General features: G+C 42.5%; 1 protein-coding gene across 5 annotated transcripts in view; it reads right to left on the minus strand.

Moving 5' to 3' along the window:
- Positions 1-25,000, minus strand: part of fgd (faciogenital dysplasia) — a 61,083-nt gene that overhangs the window by 32,957 nt on the left and 3,126 nt on the right. The window contains exon 1 of one of the 5 annotated variants that reach the window (XM_084389760.1): positions 7,930-8,086. The exons of 1 other annotated variant lie outside the window; for it this stretch is intronic. In XM_084389760.1, the coding sequence (XP_084245886.1) occupies positions 7,930-8,008 (79 nt within the window). In that variant the 5' untranslated portion in view covers positions 8,009-8,086. Of the gene's footprint in view, positions 1-7,929; positions 8,087-25,000 lie in introns of those variants that run through there. 3 more of the 5 variants (XM_084389761.1, XM_084389763.1, XM_084389765.1) reach the window with 3 other exon arrangements.

Consider the following 25,000-nt stretch of genomic DNA (forward strand, 5'->3'; position numbering starts at 1 on the left):
CACTCACTCACTCACAATCACACTCACTCACTCACTCACACTCTAACACTCACTCACTCAATCACACTCACACACTAACACTCACTCACTCACACTCACACTCTAACACTCACTCACTCAATCACACTCACACACTAACACTCACTCACTCACTCACTCACTCACACTCACACTCTAACACTCACTCACTCAATCACACTCACACACTAACACTCACTCACTCACTCACACTCACACTCTAACACTCACTCACTCAATCTCACTCACACACTAACACGCACACACTCACTCACTCACTCACTCACTCAATCACACACTAACACTCACTCACACACTAACACTCACACTCACACACACACACACACACACACACACACACACACACACTCACTCGCACACTCTTAATCACACTCACATACACATTCACTCACACACACACACACACACACACTCACACACTCACACACTCACTCAATCACACTCACACACTCACTCACACTCTAACACTCACTCACTCAATCACACTCACACACTAACACTCACTCACTCACTCACACTCACACTCTAACACTCACTCACTCAATCTCACTCACACACTAACACGCACACACTCACTCACTCACTCAATCACACACTAACACTCACTCACACACTAACACTCACACTCACACACACACACACACTCACTCACACACACACACACACACACACACACACACACACACTCACACTCACTCGCACACTCTTAATCACACTCACATACACATTCACTCACACACACACACACTCACACACTTTCAATCACACTCAAACACTCACACTCACACGACAGGGGGTTTCACATTGCATGACTTTACAATAGGAAGAATCGCAGACAACTTCTGTCTGGTCCGCAAACTGCGTTTCACAACCAGACACACGCGAGAAGTGATCAGGAAATAATGCAAGATCAAGCGTGCAGAGTTCTCGCGCGAGACTGAAATTATTACAAAGTACAGCCCACAAGAAGCTTGAAATCCAAATTGTCTGTGCGCAAATTTGCAATGAAAAGAAGAACAAGAAAAACAGATTATGCAGGAGGAAATAGTTGGGGAGACGAGAGGAGCAAGGATTGTGTTTCTGCAAAGAGAGTTGGGGAAAAGAAATAATTCAGCAATCTGCTGCTGGTCAAGCAAATGTTTTTGCTTTTTTCTGTTTGATATAATAGTAAATATATTAAAATACTGATATTCTGGTCTATAACTTCTCCCCGAACTTCCCGTTGTCCTGTATCTTGCTCTCTCATTGGCTGTAGGTCATCGCCGATGTCATTTTCAGTCAGAACACTTTCACACAGCAGGATTTTGAATCGCACACAGGTCCAGATATTTAGCATGCCAAATATCTCACGAGCATCGGCGACTCTTCTGCGATTCTCTCAGATCTTTGATAATTCACACTGCGTGATTGTCACTCACTTGAACGAGCACCGATTTGCCTATAATTTGGGGCATTTGTCTGCAATTTTGCAAAACCTGTCGGCGAGTGAAAATTGGGGCTATAATTGTGCAGTGTGAACTCGACATAAAGGAGCCATGTCTGACCAGGTGTGTGAGCCAGTCCCTGTGTCCATTCAGTGGGAATACTCATTGAGAATGAGGCCATGGAATAGATGCGCACCCAAACTCTAAAGACTGATGTAAGTGTGTTGAACTCGAACTCTATTGTAAAGATCTAGTAATGTGAAAAGATTAGCACCATGCCTATGTTTTAATGCCTGTTTTTCCTCATTCCCTCGTCTCCACCTGAGACCGTCGTCCTTACGGCTCCACCTTGACTCCTCGCTCCCTCGGCTTCACCTGAGACTGTCGTCCTTACGGCGCCACCTTGACTCCTCGCTCCCTCGGCTTCACCTGAGACCGTCGTCCTTACGGCTTCACCTTGACTCCTCATTCCCTCGGCTCCCCATGAGACTGTCGTCCTTACGGCTCCACCTTGACTCCTCATTCCCTCGGCTCCACCTGAGACCGTCGTCCTTACGGCTTCACCTTGACTCCTCATTCCCTCGGCTCCACCTGAGACCGTCGTCCTTACGGCTTCACCTTGACTCCTCATTCCCTCGGCTCCACCTGAGACCGTCGTCCCTACGGCTTCACCTTGACTCCTCATTCCTTCGGATCCACCTGAGACCGTCGTCCTTACGGCTCCACCTTTACTCCTCGCTCCTTCGGCTCCACATGAGACTGTCGTCCTTACGGCTCCACCTTGACTCCTCGCTCCCTCGGCTTCACCTGAGACCATCGTCCTTACGGCTTCACCTTGACTCCTCATTCCCTCGGCTCCCCATGAGACTGTCGTCCTTACGGCTCCACCTTGACTCCTCATTCCCTCGGCTCCACCTGAGACCGTCGTCCTTACGGCTTCACCTTGACTCCTCATTCCCTCGGCTCCACCTGAGACCGTCGTCCTTACGGCTTCACCTTGACTCCTCATTCCCTCGGCTCCACCTGAGACCGTCGTCCCTACGGCTTCACCTTGACTCCTCATTCCCTCGGATCCACCTGAGACCGTCGTCCTTACGGCTCCACCTTTACTCCTCGCTCCTTCGGCTCCACCTGAGACTGTCGTCCTTACGGCTCCACCTTTACTCCTCGCTCCTTCGGCTCCACCTGAGACTGTCGTCCTTACGGCTCCACCTTGACTCCTCGCTCCCTCAGCTCCAACTGACACTGTCGTCCTTACGGCTTCACCTTGACTCCTCGCTCCCTCGGCTTCACCTGAGCCTGTTGTCCTTACGTCTCCACCTTGACTCCTCGCTCCCTCGGCTTCACCTGAGTCCTTCGTCCTTACGGCTCCACTTTGACTCCTCGCTCACTCGGCTCCACCCGAGTCTGTCGTCCTTACGGCTCCAACCTTGACTCCTTACCGTCATCCTAACGGCTCCACTGTAAGTGATCCGACTTGGTCAGTCATCTCTCTGTCTTCGCCACAGACTTCAGGGCCTTCAGCTGCTCCTTGTTCCTCCTTTTCTCCAGCTCTACTTTAGTCTTCCGGTACCCTGGTTCCACCTCGGCCGCTCATCACACGGCTCCACCTTGGCCTCCAGGTCCTTCAGTGTCATCTGGTTTCTTTGGCTCTTCGGTTCCGCTTTGCCTCTCCACCAAGGTTCCTCCCTCCATCCACTGTGGGCCACTTATAGTGTTTTTGTTTACTAAGATCCTGAAAAGTGTGTACCTAAGTGTATTTTTGATTAAAGATACCGTTTACAAATAGATTCAGCTATTTATTTTCCTTTTTGCCTCAAGCGCTGGTGACAATTACATTTAGGGATGCACCGATATGAAAATTTTCGATAATACCAATAACCGGGGGTGGGACTGGCCATTGGGCAGACCGGGCACTTTCACTTTGCACTTTCACGGTGGGCCGACGTGCTTTTTGGGGCGATACATCTCATACTATATATATATATATGCCCATTCGTTTAGTTTAGTTTTGCTTAATTGGTGGCGCTGGGATCTTTGTGCCGGTGTAATGCATTGGACAAAAAAAGTCAGCATTGGTTTCTCACAGGCCCATAAAACACGTAGATCAGCGGCCCATTGGTTCTTTTCTTGATTGACACTGGGCTGGTCCAATCACATCTTTAAACACCTCCCCCTCTGGGCTCTGAGCGAGTGTGCAGTGTCAGTGTGTATCTGTCAACATAGTCAGAGAGATGGAGAAGAAACACAAGGAATGTGCAGAGAAATGGCGTGAAAAAAAGAAACAGGCCCTTCAAGTGTCTGATGAGGACAGTGAGGAGGATCAGGAGAGAGATGAGTGAGTGTGGAGAACTGCGGTAAGCAGAACTAGCCTACTTCCAGAACACTTAGGCTATGAGTGTAGGAACCCACTAACCACTCACCACAGATTTACCAGAAATCCTGTGGGAAACACTGGTATTGCTATGCCAAAGCATCTTATAGCTTGTTTTAGGATTCATCACTGTGGAGTATAGTTCAATTATATTTTACAATTAGTAGTTATTTCATCTGTTAACTCTTACCCATTCCTACTCACTCGTTACATGGCATTAGTGGCTTTAAGGTTTTAAAAATCCAAATTTTTATAGAATTTTTGAGAGTGTGATTACAAAAACAAAAGTCTCACCGTTAAATCCACGTCTCAAACACACAATAATGATGTTCTCATGATAATGTTATGCAGCCGATATGACAGACTTGCGCTGCACATGTTGCACTGAACTGTATTTTCTCCAATCATATTTCAAGCAATTCATAATCATCATGTTGAACCGTGCGCATCTGAAGCGTCTCAGCTGGAGGAAAAAATCCATTATTTATCGGCTTTAATATATCGAACACATTTTCTTATCGGGCCGAATCGGCCGATAACGATGACTTTAAAAATGAACCGATATCGGCCAATTCCGATATGGTGATCTTTTCCTGGGGATCGAACCCATGAGTTTGGCGTTGCGAGTGGTGTGAGTGTTTGAACTACAGGAATCCAGAAATCACATTAAACATGGGTGTTGCATGCTGACACATAAACTGCACACACACACACACACACACACACACACATCAGGATGTGGACAGTGGGAGAGGAAGAGGAAAAGGCAGAAACGCTGCGGACTCTCCAGGGAAGAGTGGCTGTAAGCCATCATGCACAATATGCTACTCGATAATGAGCAGCTCATAACCCCATAATCCCCAGCAACATCTACCAGCTCGTGTGTGTGTGTGTGTGTGTGTGTGTTTCTGACGGTAAGGCGTGGAAACAGATCACCATCAGCTGCCACACGCACATACTAGGCGGACACAGAGGGAAATGGGTCAGCAGTGAGATGAAGAAAGATATAGTGCCATCTGTCCGCTCCAGTGTGTGTATATGTGTGTGTGTGTGTGTGTGTGTGTGTGTGTGTGTGTGTGAGTGTGTGTCCTGACTACACCTCTGTGAGGAATACAGGAGTGATACACTGCACAACGCCCCGGGACACACACACACACACACACTCTCTTACTAATGTCATGTATATATGTCATTATGCCTATATATAGATGGAAAGTCCACATGATTTTATGGACAGTCTTTTATTTTCCTCTCATATTTTCATCAGCTAGCAAAACACAGATTTAGCTAGTGAACATATACGCTGTTAGATTGACATTGTTAAGCAATAAAATGTATAACTCCTCATCATGATCTGTCAAACCTGTGACTTTTGACCTATATATATATATATATATATATATATATATATATATATATATATATATATATATATATATATATATATATATATATATATATATTGACTATTAGATATATTGGCAAGATCAAGGTGAGGACTATTAATACAAATTCTGTGTTATAGTTTTACATTCAGCCTTAATTACAGATCCCCTTTTTACAATCATTTACATGTTGAAGTAAAATAAAATAAAAAAGATTTTCACATCCATGTTTTCCATCAAACTGTACCTTGTCCTGCAGCGAACGCACTGGACTCTAGAGAGCGGTGTCAGTGTAAATGAGCGGTTATGTAGAATTTGGTGGTTTCATTTTCAAGCCGTCAAAAGTGTCTCAAAGTGAGGAATCACACTCTGGTCCACACACACACACACACACACACACACACACATTCACATTCACAGACAGCGAGTGTTGTTCACACACTGTGTGCATTTCAGAGCCAGTCCATGACCGACATGAGTGTTGCTATGACAACAGATCGATCACAGCCGGAATCTGTGACATCCGTCAGACCTGCGCGTGTGTAATGATCAGTGTGTGTGTGTGTAATGATCAGTGTGTGTGTGTGTAATGATCAGTATCAGTGAAGTGAGCAGATATCAAGGTTACTTAAAACATGTTAACTGTATTCTTAAAAACTTGATGAAAACTAAATGGACATATTTACAAAAACACATACACACACACACACACACACACACTCTCTCTCTCCCTCACACACACACATACATACACACACTCTCTCTCTCTCTCTCTCTCTCTCTCTCTCTCTCTCTCTCTCTCTCTCTCTCCCTCACACACACACATACACACTCTCTCTCTCTCTCTCTCTCTCTCTCCCCATCACACACACATACACACTCTATCTATCTCTCTCTCTCTCTCCCTCACACACACATACACACTCTCTCTCTCTCCCTCACACACACACACACTCTCTCTCTCCCTCACACACACACATGCACACACTCTCTCTCTCTCTCTCACTCTCTCCCTCACACACACACACACATACACACACTCTCTCTCTCTCTCTCTCTCTCTCTCCATCACACACACACACACACACACACTCTCTCTCTCTCTCTCTCTCTCCCTCACACACACACATACACACTCACTCTCTCTCTCTCTCCCTCACACACACACACACACACACACACACACACACACACACACACACACACACACACTCACTCTCATACACACACACTTGCTCACACACACACACACACACACACACACACACACACACACACACACACACACACACACACACACACACACACACACACACACACACACACACACACTCAGTCTTTTAAATACTAAATACAGTAAATGAACAAGATTTAAATACACTATCTGTATCGATAATTCTACGTATAATTGACATCAATCTCAGCGCAGTGCATTCTGGGACTGTGATTCAGGACACATGCGTGTTGCCAGACTTTGCAGTGAACAGAGTTAGTTCAGTAAACAGAGCTGCGATGTCTAACAATCTGACCATATTTCTCTTTACCAAATGGTCTTTTTTTTCTTAAACGAGATCTGAATGGGACTGTGTGTGTGTGTGTGTGTGTGTGTGTGTGTGTGTGTGGGTGTGTGTGTGTGTGTGTGTGTGTGTGTGGGTGTGTGTAACCTGCGGCTCACACCTGTGCGAAACAACAGCATCGTCTCAAAGCCACACACATTATAAAACACATGCAAAAGAAACGTCCAGTGTGATAAAGCCTCGAGACTTTTAGAATCTTAAGTTACAGCTGAGTTTAAGACTTGTAAAGGACTTGTTGTAGTAACTCATCCTTTATAACAATTAAACACACAACAAGATTTCCCCACATTTTCTGCAGTGAAACAGTGGTTTTGCCAGTGCAAACGTTGTAGCCACAACACAAGGGCATTGTGGGCGGGACTAAGGTGTTCTGAGGTCACTCGGGTGTTGTGTGGTTGCTAGGGCGTCGCTAGGGAGTTCTGGGTGGTCAGAAGACCTCATGCACCCTAAAGTCTCGGGACTGAGTGACGAGAAACTCCTTCGAAAATCTTTATAATCAAGTATTATTACAGTATCACTGAAGAAAGTGTCAAGTCAAGTCACATATATTTATACAGCGCTTTATAAAACAACTCAGAGTGTTTCAAAGCAGCTTTACTGAGATAACAGGAAAATACTGCAACAAAGTTTGTTTCTAGAAGAAAATAGCGCCACAGTCCAGCTTAAGTAAGTTCAGTGATGTGACATTTCTGTTGTAAAAAAGTTATTAATTTAGTCATCGTCCAGTTCAGTTTTCATATAATAGTGTCAATGCAGGAGATCAATAATACTGTTGAATATTACATTAAATGTCCCCAACTAAGCAAGACAAAAGCCAAAGGCGACAGTGGAACCAAAACTCCATCAGTGACAGAACGGAGAAACCCTTGGGAGAAACCAGGATCAGTACGAGCGTTATATCGAGTGTAAACCTAAAAGCGTGTAACGAAAGGTGTCACAACTTATTAAAACAGCAGGAAAAAAGGGGTACAAATCCTCCCGGATGAAGCAGCGCAACATCAGCCCGGCACAAATCTCTCAGTAAAGCATGAAAGGTGAGCATGTATATTTCAACAGGCTTGAGACACACACACACACACACAGCATCAGAACACAAACACATAAACATGAAGAAGATGAGCAGCACTCACCGGCGGTGTTCTCCACACACACTCTCACACACACTCTGCTCCACGTCTGAGGAGTGTGAGGGAAGGCGGCGAGTCTCATCCGCTCTCCTCCCCCTCTTTCTGTCCCCAAATCCCCCCTCCGTCTTTCATGCAAGTGAACAATACACACCCACCGCTCCACAATAACGCCGCGGAGACGTCACCATGGCAACTAATGACAGTGGGGGGTGGGGGGGGGGGGTCGAGGGAGGAAGAGAGAATGGAAAAATCGGTCAGAGTGAGAGGACGAATGAAAGAGAGAGAGAGAGAGAGAGAGAGAGAGAGAGAGAGAGAGAGACACAGAGAGACAGAGGCAGAGAGAGAGAGAGAGAGAGAGAGAGAGACAGAGGCACAGAGAGAGAGAGACAGAGACACAGAGAGAGAGAGAGACAGAGACAGAGAGAGAGAAAGAGAGAGAGAGAGAGAGAGAGAGAGGCAAAGAGAGAGAGAGAGAGAGAGAGAGAGAGAGAGAGAGGAGAGAGAGAGAGACAGAGGCACAGAGAGAGAGTCTGCCGTTCAATAGATCAATAACTGGCTATTTTGGGGTTGTCGGGATTCAGCTGTAAATGTGTCAGCTGTTTCTCGGGATCTTAGAAAGCTTACAATGTTTAAGGGCTTTTGTTGATCAAATAAACTGCATGTTGTGTTTCAGTGGATGACTGGGAGCAGGAAAAAGTTCAGCAAGCGCACAGCAAAATTATAATCACGATTATTAATGAAAAGAAAAGTTAATGATATATATATATATATTAGTGCTGTCAATAGATTAAAAAAAATATTAATTAATCTGTACATTTTTCTGTAATCAACTGCAATTAATCACATCTAGCATCTTTTAATTTATTTTAGCCATCAATTATAGCCATTCAACACTACATATTTTTTTAAACATTTATTAGGCTTTAAAAAAATATATAACAACTTTTAATTTAAGTGAACGTAAAACAGTCTTCACATAAACCCATGGTAATAATTGTCACATTTAGTTGTGCCTTTAATATATCAGGGTCCAAACGCTGAGGGTTTCTCCACTGGCCCAGTCGGGACGGAGAGGATTTTTACCTGCGCTGCTAAAAATGCACAAAAAAGTTATTGTTTTTATTGTTTTTGATTAACTTAATCTTATTTTATTGATCAACTCATACATCAGTTGGAAGCTCAAACATTTTTGCTTGACGTGCAAGAACCAACGAGGTTCATTCTCGTGTTACGCATCACGTTTGAGCTTCAGCAAGAACCAATGAGGTTCATTCTCATGTTACGCAGCACGTTTGAGCTTCAGCAAGAACCAATGAGGTTCATTCTCGTGTTACGCATCACGTTTGAGCTTCAGCAAGAACCAATGAGGTTCATTCTCATGTTACGCATCACGTTTGAGCTTCAGCAAGAACCAATGAGGTTCATTCTCGTGTTACGCATCACGTTTGAGCTTCAGCAAGAACCAATGAGGTTCATTCTCATGTTACGCATCACGTTTGAGCTTCAGCAAGAACCAATGAGGTTCATTCTCGTGTTACGCATCACGTTTGAGCTTCAGCAAGAACCAATGAGGTTCATTCTCGTGTTACGGATCACGTTTGAGCTTCAGCAAGAACCAATGAGGTTCATTCTCGTGTTACGCATCACGTTTGAGCTTCAGCAAGAACCAATGAGGTTCATTCTCGTGTTACGGATCACGTTTGAGCTTCAGCAAGAACCAATGAGGTTCATTCTCATGTTACGCATCACGTTTGAGCTTCAGCAAGAACCAATGAGGTTCATTCTCATGTTACGCATCACGTTTGAGCTTCAGCAAGAACCAATGAGGTTCATTCTCGTGTTACGCAGCACGTTTGAGCTTCAGCAAGAACCAATGAGGTTCATTCTCGTGTTACGCATCACGTTTGAGCTTCAGCAAGAACCAATGAGGTTCATTCTCATGTTACGCATCACGTTTGAGCTTCAGCAAGAACCAATGAGGTTCATTCTCGTGTTACGCATCACGTTTGAGCTTCAGCAAGAACCAATGAGGTTCATTCTCGTGTTACGCATCACGTTTGAGCTTCAGCAAGAACCAATGAGGTTCATTCTCATGTTACGCATCACGTTTGAGCTTCAGCAAGAACCAATGAGGTTCATTCGCATGTTACGCATCACGTTTGAGCTTCAGCAAGAACTAATGAGGTTCATTCTCGTGTTACGCATCACGTTTGAGCTTCAGCAAGAACCAATGAGGTTCATTCTCGTGTTACTCATCACGTTTGAGCTTCAGCATTTACATTTACATTTAGTCATTTAGCAGACGCTTTTATCCAAAGCGACTTACATATTAGAACTAAATTAAGCGAGTCATCATGAAGAGGCAAAAACAACGCAAGAAGTGCTCAAGATACGAAGTTCAGGCATTATTCAGAGTAGCATAAGCCCGATAAGTGAGGTTTTAAAGGGAAAGGGAAGGTTTTTTTTTTATGAGGTTAAGTGCTCACGGAAGAGATGGGTTTTCAGCTGTCTTTTGAATGTTGTCAGGGATTCTGCATTCCGGATGAGGGTGGGGAGATCATTCCACCAGCATGGAACTGTGAATGAGAATGTTCTGGAAAGTGATTTTGTGGCTTTCTGTGATGGAACCACGAGACGTCGCTCTTTGACCGATCGTAGGCTTCTGGTAGGGATGTAGACTCGTAGGAGTGAGTGAAAGTAGGAGGGAGCTGAGCCTGTGATAGATCTGTAAGGAAGCGTCAATGCCTTGAACTTGATGTGAGCAGCGAGAGGTAGCCAGTGCAGAGAGATGAACAGAGGAGTGACGTGGGCCCTCTTGGGCTCGCTGAAGACAAGACGAGCTGAAGCATTCTGAATCATTTGTAAAGGTTTAGTTGCACATGATGGAAGTCCGGCCAGAAGAGCATTGCAGTAGTCAAGCCTAGAGATGACCAGGGCCTGGACGAGAAGTTGTGTTGCATGCTCAGTAAGGAAAGGCCTGATCTTCCTGATGTGGTGCAGTGCAAACCTGCATGATCGAGCTGTCTTTGAAATGTGATCTGTGAAGGTCAGCTGGTCATCAAACGTTACTCCAAGATTTCTGACCGACCTTGATGGGGTGATTGATGATGATTCTAGCTGGATAGTGAAGTTGTGCTGTAGAGACGGATTGGCAGGGAGGACGAGAAGCTCAGTCTTTGCCAGGTTGAGCTGCAGGTGATGTTCCTTCATCCATGTGGAGATGTCCGCCAGACAGCTTGAGACCCGTGCAGCTACTGTGGGATCATCTGGTTGAAATGAGAGGAGGAGCTGTGTGTCATCAGCATAGCAGTGGTAGGAGAAACCGTGTGCCTGTATGATGTGTCCCAGTGATGTGGTGTAGATGGAGAAGAGGAGGGGACCAAGAACTGAACCCTGGGGAACCCCTGTGGTCAGTTGATGTGCTCTGGATACCTCGCCTCTCCATGCGACCCTGAAGGACCTACCTGTGAGATAGGACTCGAACCAGTGGAGTGAAGTTCCTGTGATGCCCAGTGATGAGAGGCTGGACATAAGGGTCTGATGATTCACAGTGTCGAAGGCAGCAGACAGATCCAGGAGAATGAGAACTGAGGATTTGGAAGCAGCTTTTGCAATCCGTAGGGCTTCTGTGACCGACAGTAATGCAGTCTCAGTTGAATGCCTTTTCTTGAAGCCAGATTGGTTGACATCCAGCTGGTTGTTCAAAGACAGGAAGGATGTTACTTGGTTGAAAACAGTTCTTTCAAGTGTTTTCGCAATGAATGGTAGGAGAGAGATAGGTCTGTAATTCTCTACAGATGATGTGTTTAGTGTTGGTTTTTTAAGCAGTGGAGTGACCCGAGCCTGCTTGAATGCTGTAGGGAAAGTGCCAGTATGGAGGGATGAGTTGATGATGTGTGTGAGTGCTGGTAGAAGTGTGGGAGAGATGGCTTGTAGAAGGTGTGAGCGGATGGGGTCTAGAGGGCAGGTGGTAGGGTGACTGGAGAGGAGAAGTGTAGATACTTCTTCCTCGGTTAGCGGAGAAAAGGAGGACAGAGGGGTATTGGCTGTGGAATGGGTCAGTCTGGGTTCCTGTGTGTGTGGAGCTGAGAATTGACTGCTGATAGTTGTTGTTTTGTTGGTGAAGAAGTTCGCAAAATCATCAGCAGTTAAAGAGGAGGCGGGTGGTGGTGGAGGTGGACAGAGGAGAGAGTTGAATGTCTTGAAGAGTGATCGTGTGTTGGAGGAGCTGTTGATCTTGTTGTGGAAGTATGAAGATTTTGCAGCATGAACATCAACAGAAAAGGAAGAGAGGAGATATTTATACATACTCAGGTCAGATGTGTCTTTTGATTTGCGCCATTTCCTCTCCGCTGCCCTGAGTTTGGTCCGGTGTTCACGAAGAACCTCAGATAACCAGGGGTTGGAGGGAGTAGCGCGTGCTGGCCTGGAGGAGAGAGGGCAGATATTGTCTAGAGAAGAGGTTAGAGTGGAGCATAGGGTATCCGTTGCGGTATTCACATCCAGAGATGAGAACTGCGAGGGCGGGGGAAGAGAAGATGACACGGCAGAGGAAAGATGGGAGGGAGAAAGTGAGCGCAGGTTTCGCCTGAACCAATGAGGTTCAGCAAGAACCAATGAGGTTCATTCTCATGTTACGCATCACGTTTGAGCTTCCGCAAGAGCCAGTGAGGTTCATTCTCATGTAACGCATCACGTTTGAGCTTCTGCAAGAGCCAAGAACCAATGAGGTTAAAAAATAATGGCTAGTGTGTTGGCTGGGATAAACCTACTAATATCCATTGCCATGATTTTTGGAATGACTTATTGCGAGATAAAAAAAAAAAAAAAAACATTTTAGTCGCATAACATGGGTTTTCGCAATCGTTTTTTTAATCGACATTTAGAAAATATTGCAAAGGTTTTGTGCAAATCTGTAATGGAAACCAGGCTAGTGACTAGGGATGTCCCGATACCACTTTTTCACTTCCGATACGATACCGATGCCGCAGCTTTGGCTATTTGCCGATACCGATATCAATCCGATATTTTTTTTTTTTTATTCTTGAACTAATATTACTAATAATAAAATATATGGAAGCACTTTGCTCAATTAGCCACATAAAAACATCTCACTCAAATGGAGAACAAATACTTCTCCAGTATATAGTCCACAACAACAGCTGATAATGAAAGACTGCCACCCTTTATTCAAAAGACCTTGAGATATGTTTGGTAATTGTACCTGAATGAATTTAAAATTAATGTGCTATATTTCAGATCAATATATTTGTTTCCTTAACATTTTAATTAACTTTAACGTTATTCTCATCTGAATTATAAATCATTTATTTCTGTATAAAATAATACTACCATTAAAAACACATTTGATTTTATTTTTTAATCAATGTAGAATGTGTAACTTCAAAATAAACAGATTAGTGCTCTGTTTTAGGACAAGAAAACTAATGCAATATGATGAATGTCCAAAAGATTAGATAATTTTTGCTTTTAAACAGGATGTGTGTGTGTGTGTGTGTGTGTGTGTGTGTGTGTGTGTGTGTGTGTGTGTGTGTGTGTGTGTGTGTGAGATTTTGGTTGGGTGACAGTTGTAGGTTACAGTTTGACAAGAGTTTACAGTTTGACAAAAGCACAATGTTGTGTTTACACAAATATAAGTAGGCTAAACACTTTTTGCAGTTTTAATGATGTCCTGTGGCTGTATAAACAAAATGACGGAGTATGTTTTTATGTTTCCACTGTTCGATCGCGCCCGTGCCTCTCTCTCTCTCTCTGACACACACACACACACACACACACACACACACACACACACACACACACACACATTCCAGCAATGCAATCTTGACATCACAGCCTGTTCATTTTGCTGCGTTCACACCAAACGTGAATAGAGCGTCAAATTCGCGTCTAGTTCGATGCTTGAACAGTTTGAATCCATTCGCGCGAATCCAATAGGCAGTGTTGCCAGATTGGGACGGTGATTTCCAGCCCAAAAGCTCACCAAAACCCGCCCACTACAAGAAAAAACCGCCCAAAATTTGACTGCCAAAATAATATGATATAATTTCATTACCATGTCATTCAAGGTTGATAAGCACTATTTGTATCTCCTTAAAACAAAATAACAATGATAAAATAAAATAAAAAATATTTTTTTCCCCCAGGAAAACAGATAAAAACAGAGCAATAATAAAGGAGAATTAGCCAATGACTAAAATGTCCAGATGGACACTGTCAAAACGGCAATCAAGAAATGAACCGATGACTTTAACCCTCGGAAGTACACAGTGCAGAACATAACGCAGAATAGCAGTCAAAACGGATTCATCGTTGATTCAAACCTTTTTCAGCAGCTGTCAGGGTCGAGTATAGTGCAGCCTGGACGGTATAAAAGTTGCCGATGTCTGGTAAGGTAGTGTGCACATGACCATGGACATATTTCACGTGCCATATTTGATTTCATTTCAAGTCATTCAACTGTGCTCTCCTCTCAGAGTTATAGTCACCATCGACATCTCCCACCATGTGTACGTTTTTAGAGTTGCTCACTATCTCACTCTTTACTGTGTAGATACAACTTAAGGCCTCATTATACTTCTGCGTCGGACATACGCCGGAGCCTATACGCCATAGGCAACGTGTTGGTTTTAATTTATACTTCTGTGTCGTTGTCCGCGTTGACGCGCACCTGGGGAGCATGAAACCCCGAGGGAGGGGTTCTGGCAGACCAATCACAGCGCTTGTGTCCGCGTAGAATTGACGCGTTGTTACATTTTTGGAGAGGTGCACGTCAGGGTACGCCGAAGGGTACGCGCGCTACGACGTAGCTACGGCGGCAGTTCGACGCAGAAGTATAAAACAGGCTTTACTGTTTAGTAGGCTAAATCACTTTGGCATTAGCGATCACTGAATATACAGCTACAACTTATCGCATCTGCCTGCTGATCGCTGATTGGCTAAAACTGCGTGCTCGTCGGTGATGTCAACACCAACGCCAGCTGACTCTGCATGGGCGTGTGTGTAGGCTACAGTAATGTCATGATGACTGATTTTATGGACTACATGCACACTTTAGTTTAGTTTTTTAACCAATTAGACTTTAAAATGTAGATGTTTGAAAACCGCCGAACTGTCCCCAAACCAGCCCAAATTTTGTCCACCCGCCCAAACCCTTTTTTACCCGCACAATCAAATTCAAAACCGCCCAATTGGGCGGGAACCCGCCCAATCTGGCAACACTGCCAATAGGACGAGCCACGCGCGTATGATAAAGCGAGCGTTTGAAGCGTTCAGAGTTCAAGGCGGGGCTACAGATTAGGTGTCCCTAAAGGCCTCATTATACTTCTGCGTCGGACCTACGCCGGAGCCTCTACGCTGTAGGCAACGCGTTGGTTTTCATTTCTACTTCTGCGTCGTTGTCCGCGTTGACGCGCAATTACACATGCAGAGGGAGCATGTGAAACCCGAGGGAGCGGTCCTAGCAGACCAATCACAGCGCTTGCGTCCGCGTAGAGTTGACGCGTTGTTACATTTTTGGAGAGGTGCACGTCAGGGTACGCCGAAGGGTACGCGCGCGCTACACACAGCCTACGACGTAGCTACGGCGTGAGTTCGACGCAGAAGTATAAATAGGCCTTAAAGAACCCGCATATGTCTATGCGCGTATCTAACAGTAGTTCCGCATTACATTAATTAAAGTGCACGCGAGTTTTATTTATTTTTATACCGTGTATTCTCCGTGTAAATCCATGCACCGAACCGTGACGCACATACCGAACGTACGTTCAATACGAATACATGTACCGTTCCACCCCTAATAGGTATCGGATCATAGGTATCGATCATATTTTTTTCTCCCCTCCGATATCCGATCTAGCGTTCTGGGCCAGTATCGGCACGATACCGATGACGTGGATCGGATCGGGACATCCCTACTAGTGACTCTCTCTGGGAAAACAGGAGAGGCAGGATGGTAGTTTTGTGCCGTGGTGTTCGATAAAGTGGAATTAGGAACCGGATGAAAACAAAACAAGCAGATTTTGAATAAGCAGAAATGAGAAAAAATCATAGATGTTTAAATCGACACAAGGGCGAGTAAATGATGTCATGAATTTTCTTTTTTGAGCGTATTAAACATTCTAGTCAGTGTCTTTCAGTGAGATCATTCGTGGTTTGACCGTAAACAAGACTGGCATAATGAAGTCATCAGTCACATATTTAAAACGATGGTAAACCATTTACTTCCTCACTGCAGGAGTTCTTTGTATTTGTTCCTCATAAATTGGAAATATGAGGAAACACACATATTTCAAAAAGATGCTCTAGAGAAACAGATGTCCAACAAATGGCCTTCAAACAAATACTCAGATGTAAAATACTCATACAGTATAGACCGTCACACACATGCACAGATTTAAAACAGCATCATCACACAGACTTTATTCATGACTAAAGTTTTTCCGGAGTACATTTGTTTTTAGGAAGCGGTTGTTTGGAAATGACTGGAGTGTGTGTGTCAGAATGAGGTTATGATATTCTCTATATCAGTGTGAGTGTTTCTGAACTCCTGAAACGCCTCCATTGTAGTCTTGAGTCCGGGAACGAACACGCCACAATATTCCTCATTATAATAATCCATACGCAGAATAAAGGGGCGGGGCCTGGTTGAGTTAGTCAATAGTGTGTTAAACTGGCGGTTATGGTAAGGGGCGGGACATTTCCCAAACACACTCGAAGCGCTCGACCAATCACAACACACTGCTCCAGTCGACCAATCAGAGCACAGTGTGCTTTTCAGAAGGAGGGGCTTCATAGAGACAGGAAGTAAACAGAGCGTTACTGACAGACTGGGAAGAGAGGAGCCGCAACAATGAAGAATATGAGGAAAATAATCAACATTCAGGCAGGAAAACCTGTTCTAGTAGAGCCTGAAACAACATCAAGACTCTGTGAAAGAGCAGAATAGGGCCTATGCATGACACACAAACACTTCTGAAACCAAAAGCAGATTCTCAGAGGAGGGACAAAAACACCATGAATATTTCACTCAGATGTGCAGCCTTTTAATTCATAATTAATAGACAGAGTTTTTTTAACTTGACTAAATGTTCCAGAGTTCTAGATATGATAGATCATGGATTAATAATTTATAATATTAGGGGTGTAACAATATAGCCAATCGTGTCACAATACAGTGGGTACGGAAAGTATTCATACCCCCGGTAAATATGATCAAAAATGGCTGTAAAAAAAAAAAATCTATCGTGCAAAATTCTAACCTTTCATTGAAGTAAAAGAATTCAAATTGGGGGGGAGAGTCACATTATGAAATAAATGTTTTTCTCCAAAACACGTTGGCCACAATTATTTAAACCCTTTTAGTAAATACCTTTTTGCAATCTCCTTTTGCCAAGATACCAGCTCTGAGTCTCCTCCTATAATGCCTGAGGAGTTTGGAGAACACCTGACAAGAGATCAGAGACCAGTTCTCCATACAGAATCTCTCCAGATCCTGCAGATTCCCAGATGGTGCTTCTTCTCTTCAGTTCACTCCAGTCATCAGGTCAGGGAACTGGGACGCTCATGGCAGATGCTTTTTGTGCTCCGAAACACATTTTTGTGTTGATTTTGATGTTTGTTTTGGATCGTTGTCCTGATGGAAGACCCAACCACGGCCCATTATAAGATTTCTAGCAGAAGCCGCCCGGTTTGGATTTTTTTTATCCGTTGATATTTGCTAGAATCCACGATGCCGTGTATCTGAACAAGAAGTCCAGGACCTCCAGCAGAAAAATAGGCCCACAACATTAAAGATCCAGTGGTATATTAAATTGTACACATGGGGTACTTTTTATCCTTGTGTGCACCAAACCCATCTAGCGTGTTTGCTGCCAAAAAGCTCTTTGTTTAGTTTCATCTGACCACAGAACCCAGTGCCGTTTGAAGATCCAGTCGTGTCTGACCACTGAATATGCTGGAGTTTGTTTTTGGAGGAGCGAGGAGCGTTTTTCTTGAAACCCTCCCAAACAACATGTGGGGATGTAGGGGTTGTTTGAATTTTTTTTTTTATTTTTTTTTATAGGCTTTCTGGCCCCCAAGACTCAACTAATCTCTGCAATTCTCCATCTGTGATCCTTGAAGAGTCTTTGGCCAATCAAACTCTCCTCCTCACCGTGCATTAAGACAGTATAGACACACGTCCTCTTCCTGGCAGATTTGCAACATTTTTACTTGATTGGAACTTCTTAATTATTGCCCTGATGGTCAAAATGGGTATTTTCAATGCTTTAGCTATTTTCTTACAGCCACTTTCTATTTTGTGAAGCTCAACATTCTTTTGCTGCACATCAGAACTATATTCTGTGGTTTTACTCATTGTGACGGATGATTAAGGGAATTTGGCCTTTGTGTTTCCTCATATTTAAACTCCTGTGAAACAAGAAGTCATAGCTGGACAATTTCATGTTCCTATCACCCTAGTGTGCTAAATAAAGGTAAATATTAATGGGAATATACTTCAGAGATATTTTATTCATAAAACATTCTAGGGGTATGAATAATTGTGGCCAACGTGTTTTGGAGAAAAACATTTATTTCATAATGTGATTTCCCCCCCCAATTTGAATTCTTTTACTTCATTGAAAGGTGAGATTTTTGCCAATTTTTTGAATGAAAGATCAAATTTTTTGAATGAAAGATTTATTTTTTACAGCCATTTTTGATCATATTTACCGGGGGTATGAATACTTTCCGTACCCACTGTATATTGCAATACACAAAAATGCAACAATCTCTTTTGTGGATAGTGACAATATTCTGTATAGTTCACCCAAAATAAAAATTAATGTGTGAGAAACAGATTCAAGTTTACAGAGTTTTAGTGTCAGTACTACATTAAACTACTATATATAATGATGAATATAATGTATATAATAATGCAATGTGGGAATATTTGTGGGTCATGAAAACACCAAATGTCTGATGATACCAGTAAAAAGTGGCCGACATTTTTTTAAATATATCTAGTCAGTGACAGAGTCTAAAATATCTCTGTATTTTCAGCTTCAGAATCATGAATATGTTTATTCTGGTGTCTCTATTGTCCTGTGCTTTGGGTTTCAGCACCAAGTCCGAGTCTATTCATTTACACACACAATATAATACCAAATTTAACATTTTAATCAACAGAACATTTTTTGTAACCTTTTATCACGTCTTAGAGTATCACAATAATATCGTATCGTGAGTTCAGTATCATGATATTTATCGAATGAGGGTATCGTTACACCCCTACTATATATATAATTTAATCTATCTATCTATCTATCTATCTATCTATCTATCTATCTATCTATCTATCTATCTATCTATCTATCTATCTATCTAATGTTCATAGTGTAGGGCACATGTGTCAATTACAAGGCCCGCGGGCCGGCCTTGTAATTGACACATGTGCCCTACGACTTTTAATAAGGCCCGCCAACAAATTCTGGTGATCAACTTAATGTGGCCCGTGTGCTGTTTAAATGACAACAACGATCTTAACGATCTTAACTTAACGATGTTCGATAAGTGTCTTCAACCGTGTTCGGCAGCAGCCGTTCTAGTGAGAATGAAACGCAATAAATCCATTTTTGATTAATTTTAGTAAAAATGTGTTGTCTTTTACCAAGAGAGTGGCAAGACGAAAACCCCTGTTTTCTGTTTCAAACTTTCACATATCATTTTTAGGTTCCATAAAAAAATAAAATAAATCAAATCCAGATTTAGATTTTCAACATTTTCTTGAATAAAAAAAAAAGACTTCACATATAAAAAAGAAATATAACACAAACACATTTCCAAAACTGTAAAAGGTTAGGTTATATAAAAATAAACCAGTCATAAATTATTTAATGATAAACATATTACTGTCTTAAGTGAACTCATTTATAGTTATAAACACAAATAATAATAATTATCAATATTAGGCTATTAGCCATGTATTAGGCTACATATTTAGAAGACGCTTTTTCCCAAAAAGGAACAAAGCAATTCGTAAAAATGTCATTAATAATACAGGTTATACAATAATAGGCTAAGATTATTACAAATAAACAAAATTTTGACGCATATCCAAGGGTTTGTGCGGAGTGTGGAGCGCGCACTGCATGGCAGAGGCGCGGGCGATGGATCAACGATGGAAACAATTTAAAATACTCTTTAACTTCTGGTCATACAGAAAATAATACATCATTCGCAAATACTTTGTGTAAATTCACAATAACAATAAAACGATGTGCTTTCGAAACATAAAATAAAGCATGATCTCCGTGAACTGGAGCAGCGTCTCAAGAATGAACTGAAACAAAATAGCCTACCTATAGGCTACCTAACGTTACCTATATAAACTTGAAATGTCCAATTTTAAACAAATAAATTTGAATCGAAAGCAATTAAATACCTTCTGATTATGTAATCCGTAGGTGCATTTCTTAAAGGGATAGTTCACTTTGAAATTAAATTTTGGTATGTTTTAGCTTACCTCAAGGGCATCCAAGATGTAGGTGTCTTTGTTTCCGCAGTAGTTTCAATTTTGATATTTTTAGGTCAAACCGTTCTTGTCTGTCAGTCATATAATGCAGGTCTATGGTCATTATCTCAAAGAGCATGCACAGAGAAGTCCAAATTAAACAATTCCCCCATCGTAAGTACACACTGATGGCCTAAGACACGAAACGAGCGGTTTGTGTGAGAAAACGAACAGTATTTATATCGTTTTTACCTTACGTTTTTAGCCTACACAACCACATCCAAGTGATCTGAGGGCGCACGCGCTTCCTGGTGTGTGCGCACGTTCTGGCTAAAGCCCCGTTCACACCGCCAGCGATTTTGTCGCTGCATGTCGCTAGTCTCTGTACAGTGAAGTCACTTGTGGGCGTTCCTAGTGTTGTCGCTCTAATGTTATTGGTAGACTGCACGTCTGAGCATATACCATCACAAGTGTTATATAAAACTGAGATATAATTCTAATTTGACTAGGAATTGGTCTTAAAAGATTTCAAATCAATATTATGCTGTTGGGAGAGTGTTGTTATATTAACCAGCAGTGCAGTGCATTAAATATTTAACTACATTAACGATCGATCAATCAACAAATTAAACTCACTCATACTGTCAATAGTTACTAAAACGTCATTCGAATTTGACAAATAATCCATTTTCTTGTCCCTTATAATCCACATAATGCAGGGGAAACTGTAAAATGAACTGTCTGCAGCAGTGCTAAACTTGCATCATAAAATTACAACACTCGAACTAAATGTGTGAATTAAACTCACTGAGAATGTCGACAGTTTCTTTTCCATGCATCATTTTATTATATCCATACAGTCAAATCATATAAAGCAGTGAAATCGCCCTCGAACTCTTCTTGCCTGCACTCGAGACGGTGACGTGAGCTGAACTCCACTGAAAGTCTTCTTTCCTATTGGTTGTCGCTCGCGAAAATCGCTTCTCATTTGCATAAAGTTGAAATTTCTGAACTTTTGTCGCGCGTCTCGTGTCGCTTGACACGCCCACATTCTGTCGCCAACGGTCACTGTCGCTCGTGTCGCCGGATGTCGCCAGCGCTCCATTGAAATGAATGGGATCATGTCGCTTTGTCGCTGCGTGTCGCTGGCGGTGTGAACGGGGCTTTAGTCTGCGCAAGCAGATCACTTGGACGTGGTTGTGTAAGAGGTAAAAAGTAAAAACGATATAAATACTGTTCGTTTTCTCGAACCAAGAAACCTTGTGTTGTCTTTTACCAAGAAAGTGGCAAGATGAAAACCACTGTTTTCTGTTTCAAACTTTCACATAGCATTTTTAGGTTCCATAAAAAAGGGAAAATGAATGGACGCAAAAGTAGGCCTATTATCCTTTTTATCATATTGTTTACCATATTTATTTGCTTGCTCAAATATCGCTCTGAGTTTTGGTTATTTTACTGTTGTTGGTTGTTAGGACCATTGAAATAACTGGCCGGTGCGTTTCATTGATGACGATTCATTCATTCGTTCGTCAGCCAATCAGATTCGATCATTCAACAGCCCCGTAGTAGCTAGGCTACAACTGTAAACAACGTAAATGCTATATGACTTTAAAGAGCAGAACAATGGCTAAAAAAAGAAAAGTGGACTGCGAATATAGACAATTTCAAGAGAGACGGGAAACCGAATATTTATTTTGTGAATATAAAGAAAAGCCAATGTGTCTCTTATGTCAAGAGTCACTCGCGGTTTTTAAAGAATACAATCTAAGAAGGCACTTCGAAACTAAACATGATAAATATGGAAGCATGGACATGGAACTGCGGCTGCTTAAAGTCAAAGAACTAAAACACAAACTTCAGCTACAGCAAAACATGTTTACTCACATGAACAGTCAAGGTGAGGGAGCAGTGAAGGCAAGCTTCATAATTGCAGAGGAGATAGCAAAAGCATGCAGGCCGTTCACAGAGGGGGAATTTATTAAAAACCATATCGAAAAGGTATGACTCCGACTTAAAGATCCAGCTAAAAGAAAAAGCTAAGGACTTTGTTGCATACTCATTGGCTATAGATGAGAGCGCAGACAGAACGGACACTGCCCAGCTCTCTATATTCATTCGAGGGGTAGATGATAGGTTTTCCGTTACTGATGGACTTTTGGATTTAAAAGCAATTCACGGGACAACATCTGGACAGGACATCTTCTCACAAGTGGAGCAATGCGTCAATGACATGGAACTGCAGTGGAATAAACTTGTTGCGCTGACAACTGATGGTGCGCCTGCGATGTGCGGGGAGGTCCGTGGTTTGGTCGGTTTGGTACGTGAAAAAATGAGGCACACGGGAGAAAACCTCACAGCCTACCACTGCATCATTCACCTGGAGGCCCTCTGTGGAAAGGTGTTGGGCATGGGGCATGTAATGACTTGTAAACAAAACAGTCAATTTTATTCGTTCACGGGGATTGAATCACAGGCAATTTAGAGCACTTTTAGAGGAGGAAAACTCTGTGCACGAGGATGTGCCATACTACACAGAAGTCCGCTGGCTTAGTCGGGGTAAAGTTTTGCAAAGATTTTATGATACCCGCATTGAGATCGCTCGTTTCATGGAAAGCAAACAAAAGGTCATCCCTGAGCTTGAGGATGAAAAATGACTGAGTGACTTGTCATTTTTGTGTGACATAACCGAGCACCTCAACACTCTTAATGTTAAACTCCAGGGTCGAAAGCAGCTGATCACTGAAATGCGAGAGGCGAGAAGGCGTTTCAAATGAAACTGCGTCTGTGGGAGGGCCAGATGCGCCAAGGCAACCTGTCTCACTTTCCTATTTGTCAGTCGGTCAGTGACACGGTCACCATCCTGTTCCCGGCTGAAGTGTATGCCGACAAACTGAACACACTGAAAGTGGAATTCTGCCGAAGATTTGCTGATTTTGAAAGACAGAAATTCAACCTTGACCTGTTCGTGAATCCATTTGCAGTAGATGCTGACACTGCGCCTGAGCACTTACAAATGGAACTCATCGAATTGCAATGTGACACTCATCTAAAGAGTCGGTACGAGTCAGTTGGGGCAGCTGAGTTTGCACCTCTACTCCCTGAATCAATGCCACAGCTTCGCCTTCACGCTGCACGTATTATGTCTATGTTCGGAAGCACCTACTCATGCGAGCAGATGTTCTCTGATAATGAAGTTGACAAAGACATCCCACAGATCACGCCTCACGGACCAGCATCTGGTCTCGGTAATGGAAGTGGCCATGGCAAAGGACATTAACCCTAGAATAGACGAGATGGTTTCTAGGAAAAGATGCAGAGTGTCTGGTAAGAGTAAAAAAAAAAAAAAAAAGAGCCTTTTGCTTGCATATTTCCTTTCAAGACTTCAAGTTCAAGTTGTCGTTTGAGAGCGGTACTATACGGTTATCCGGACCACACCTGACCACACGTGACCACAACCGCTCTTGGTTGGTCGTAACACCAGTGACGGGTAGGTTTAGGGGCGGGGTTCTAAAATAAGCCAAAAAATAAAATGTTGAATGTTCAATCTCATTTGTTATCTATATACATTTATCTGTCTACCATTTGTTGAATGTTTTGCTTTATCAAACAGTTTGTCTGAAATCGTTGTTGGCTATTTTGCTAATTATTAGATTAAAAAAGTACTGTTTTATGCTACTGTTTTACTGTGTTATCCTGGTCAGAGACCACATTTCTTGTTGTGGTAAAGATAAAAAAGCCACAAATATGTTTTGTGAAATATGTAGCCTAAAAATGAAACAACTCAAAATGAAAAAATAAAACCTTTTTGTTTTGATAAATGTGGTTTAATGAATTGAGAGTATTTTTTATAAAGTTACTAATACAATTATATTTTAATAAATAAAAAATCCTCTAAATACCGGCCCCTGGTTTTATTCACAACCCTCAGCAAGGCCCTTAAGGAGTTTGAATTTGACACCCCTGGCTTAAACGATTAGTTCACCTTCAAAAAAAATGTTTGCTGATAATTTACTTTCCTCCACGTCATCCAAGATATCCATGTCTTTCTTTCTTCAGTGGAAAAGAAATTAAGGTTTTTGAGGAAAACATTCCAGGATTTTTCTACACAGAATGGACTTCAATGGCAACCAACTATACCAATGTTCAAAGAAGGTTCAAATGTCCGTCTCAATGCAGCTTCAAAGTCTCGACACAATCCCAGCCGACAAATATGGGTCTTATTTAGCGAAACGATCGGACATTTTCTAAAAAATATATATATATATATATATATATATATATATATATATATATATATATATATATATATATATATATATTACTTTTTAACCACAAATGCCCGTCTCTGAGATGCATTACGTCGGGGTGAATTACGTCGTCGTTTTTTTTTTTAAGGCGACCTAATCCTTTAAGGCAATGCATGTGTTCATGTAAACCCATTTACCTTTATCAGACTAAAGTCTCGAACGGCTTCAGAATATACTGATAACCCTGCGCCCTGTCGGCTTATTGAGGAGTGTGTCTGATTACGAGACAGAAAAGTGCCCTAAATGTGCGTCA

This window comes from Rutilus rutilus (assembly GCF_951802725.1).
Source record: "Rutilus rutilus genome assembly, chromosome: 19".
Classification (NCBI taxonomy): Eukaryota; Metazoa; Chordata; class Actinopteri; order Cypriniformes; family Leuciscidae; genus Rutilus; species Rutilus rutilus.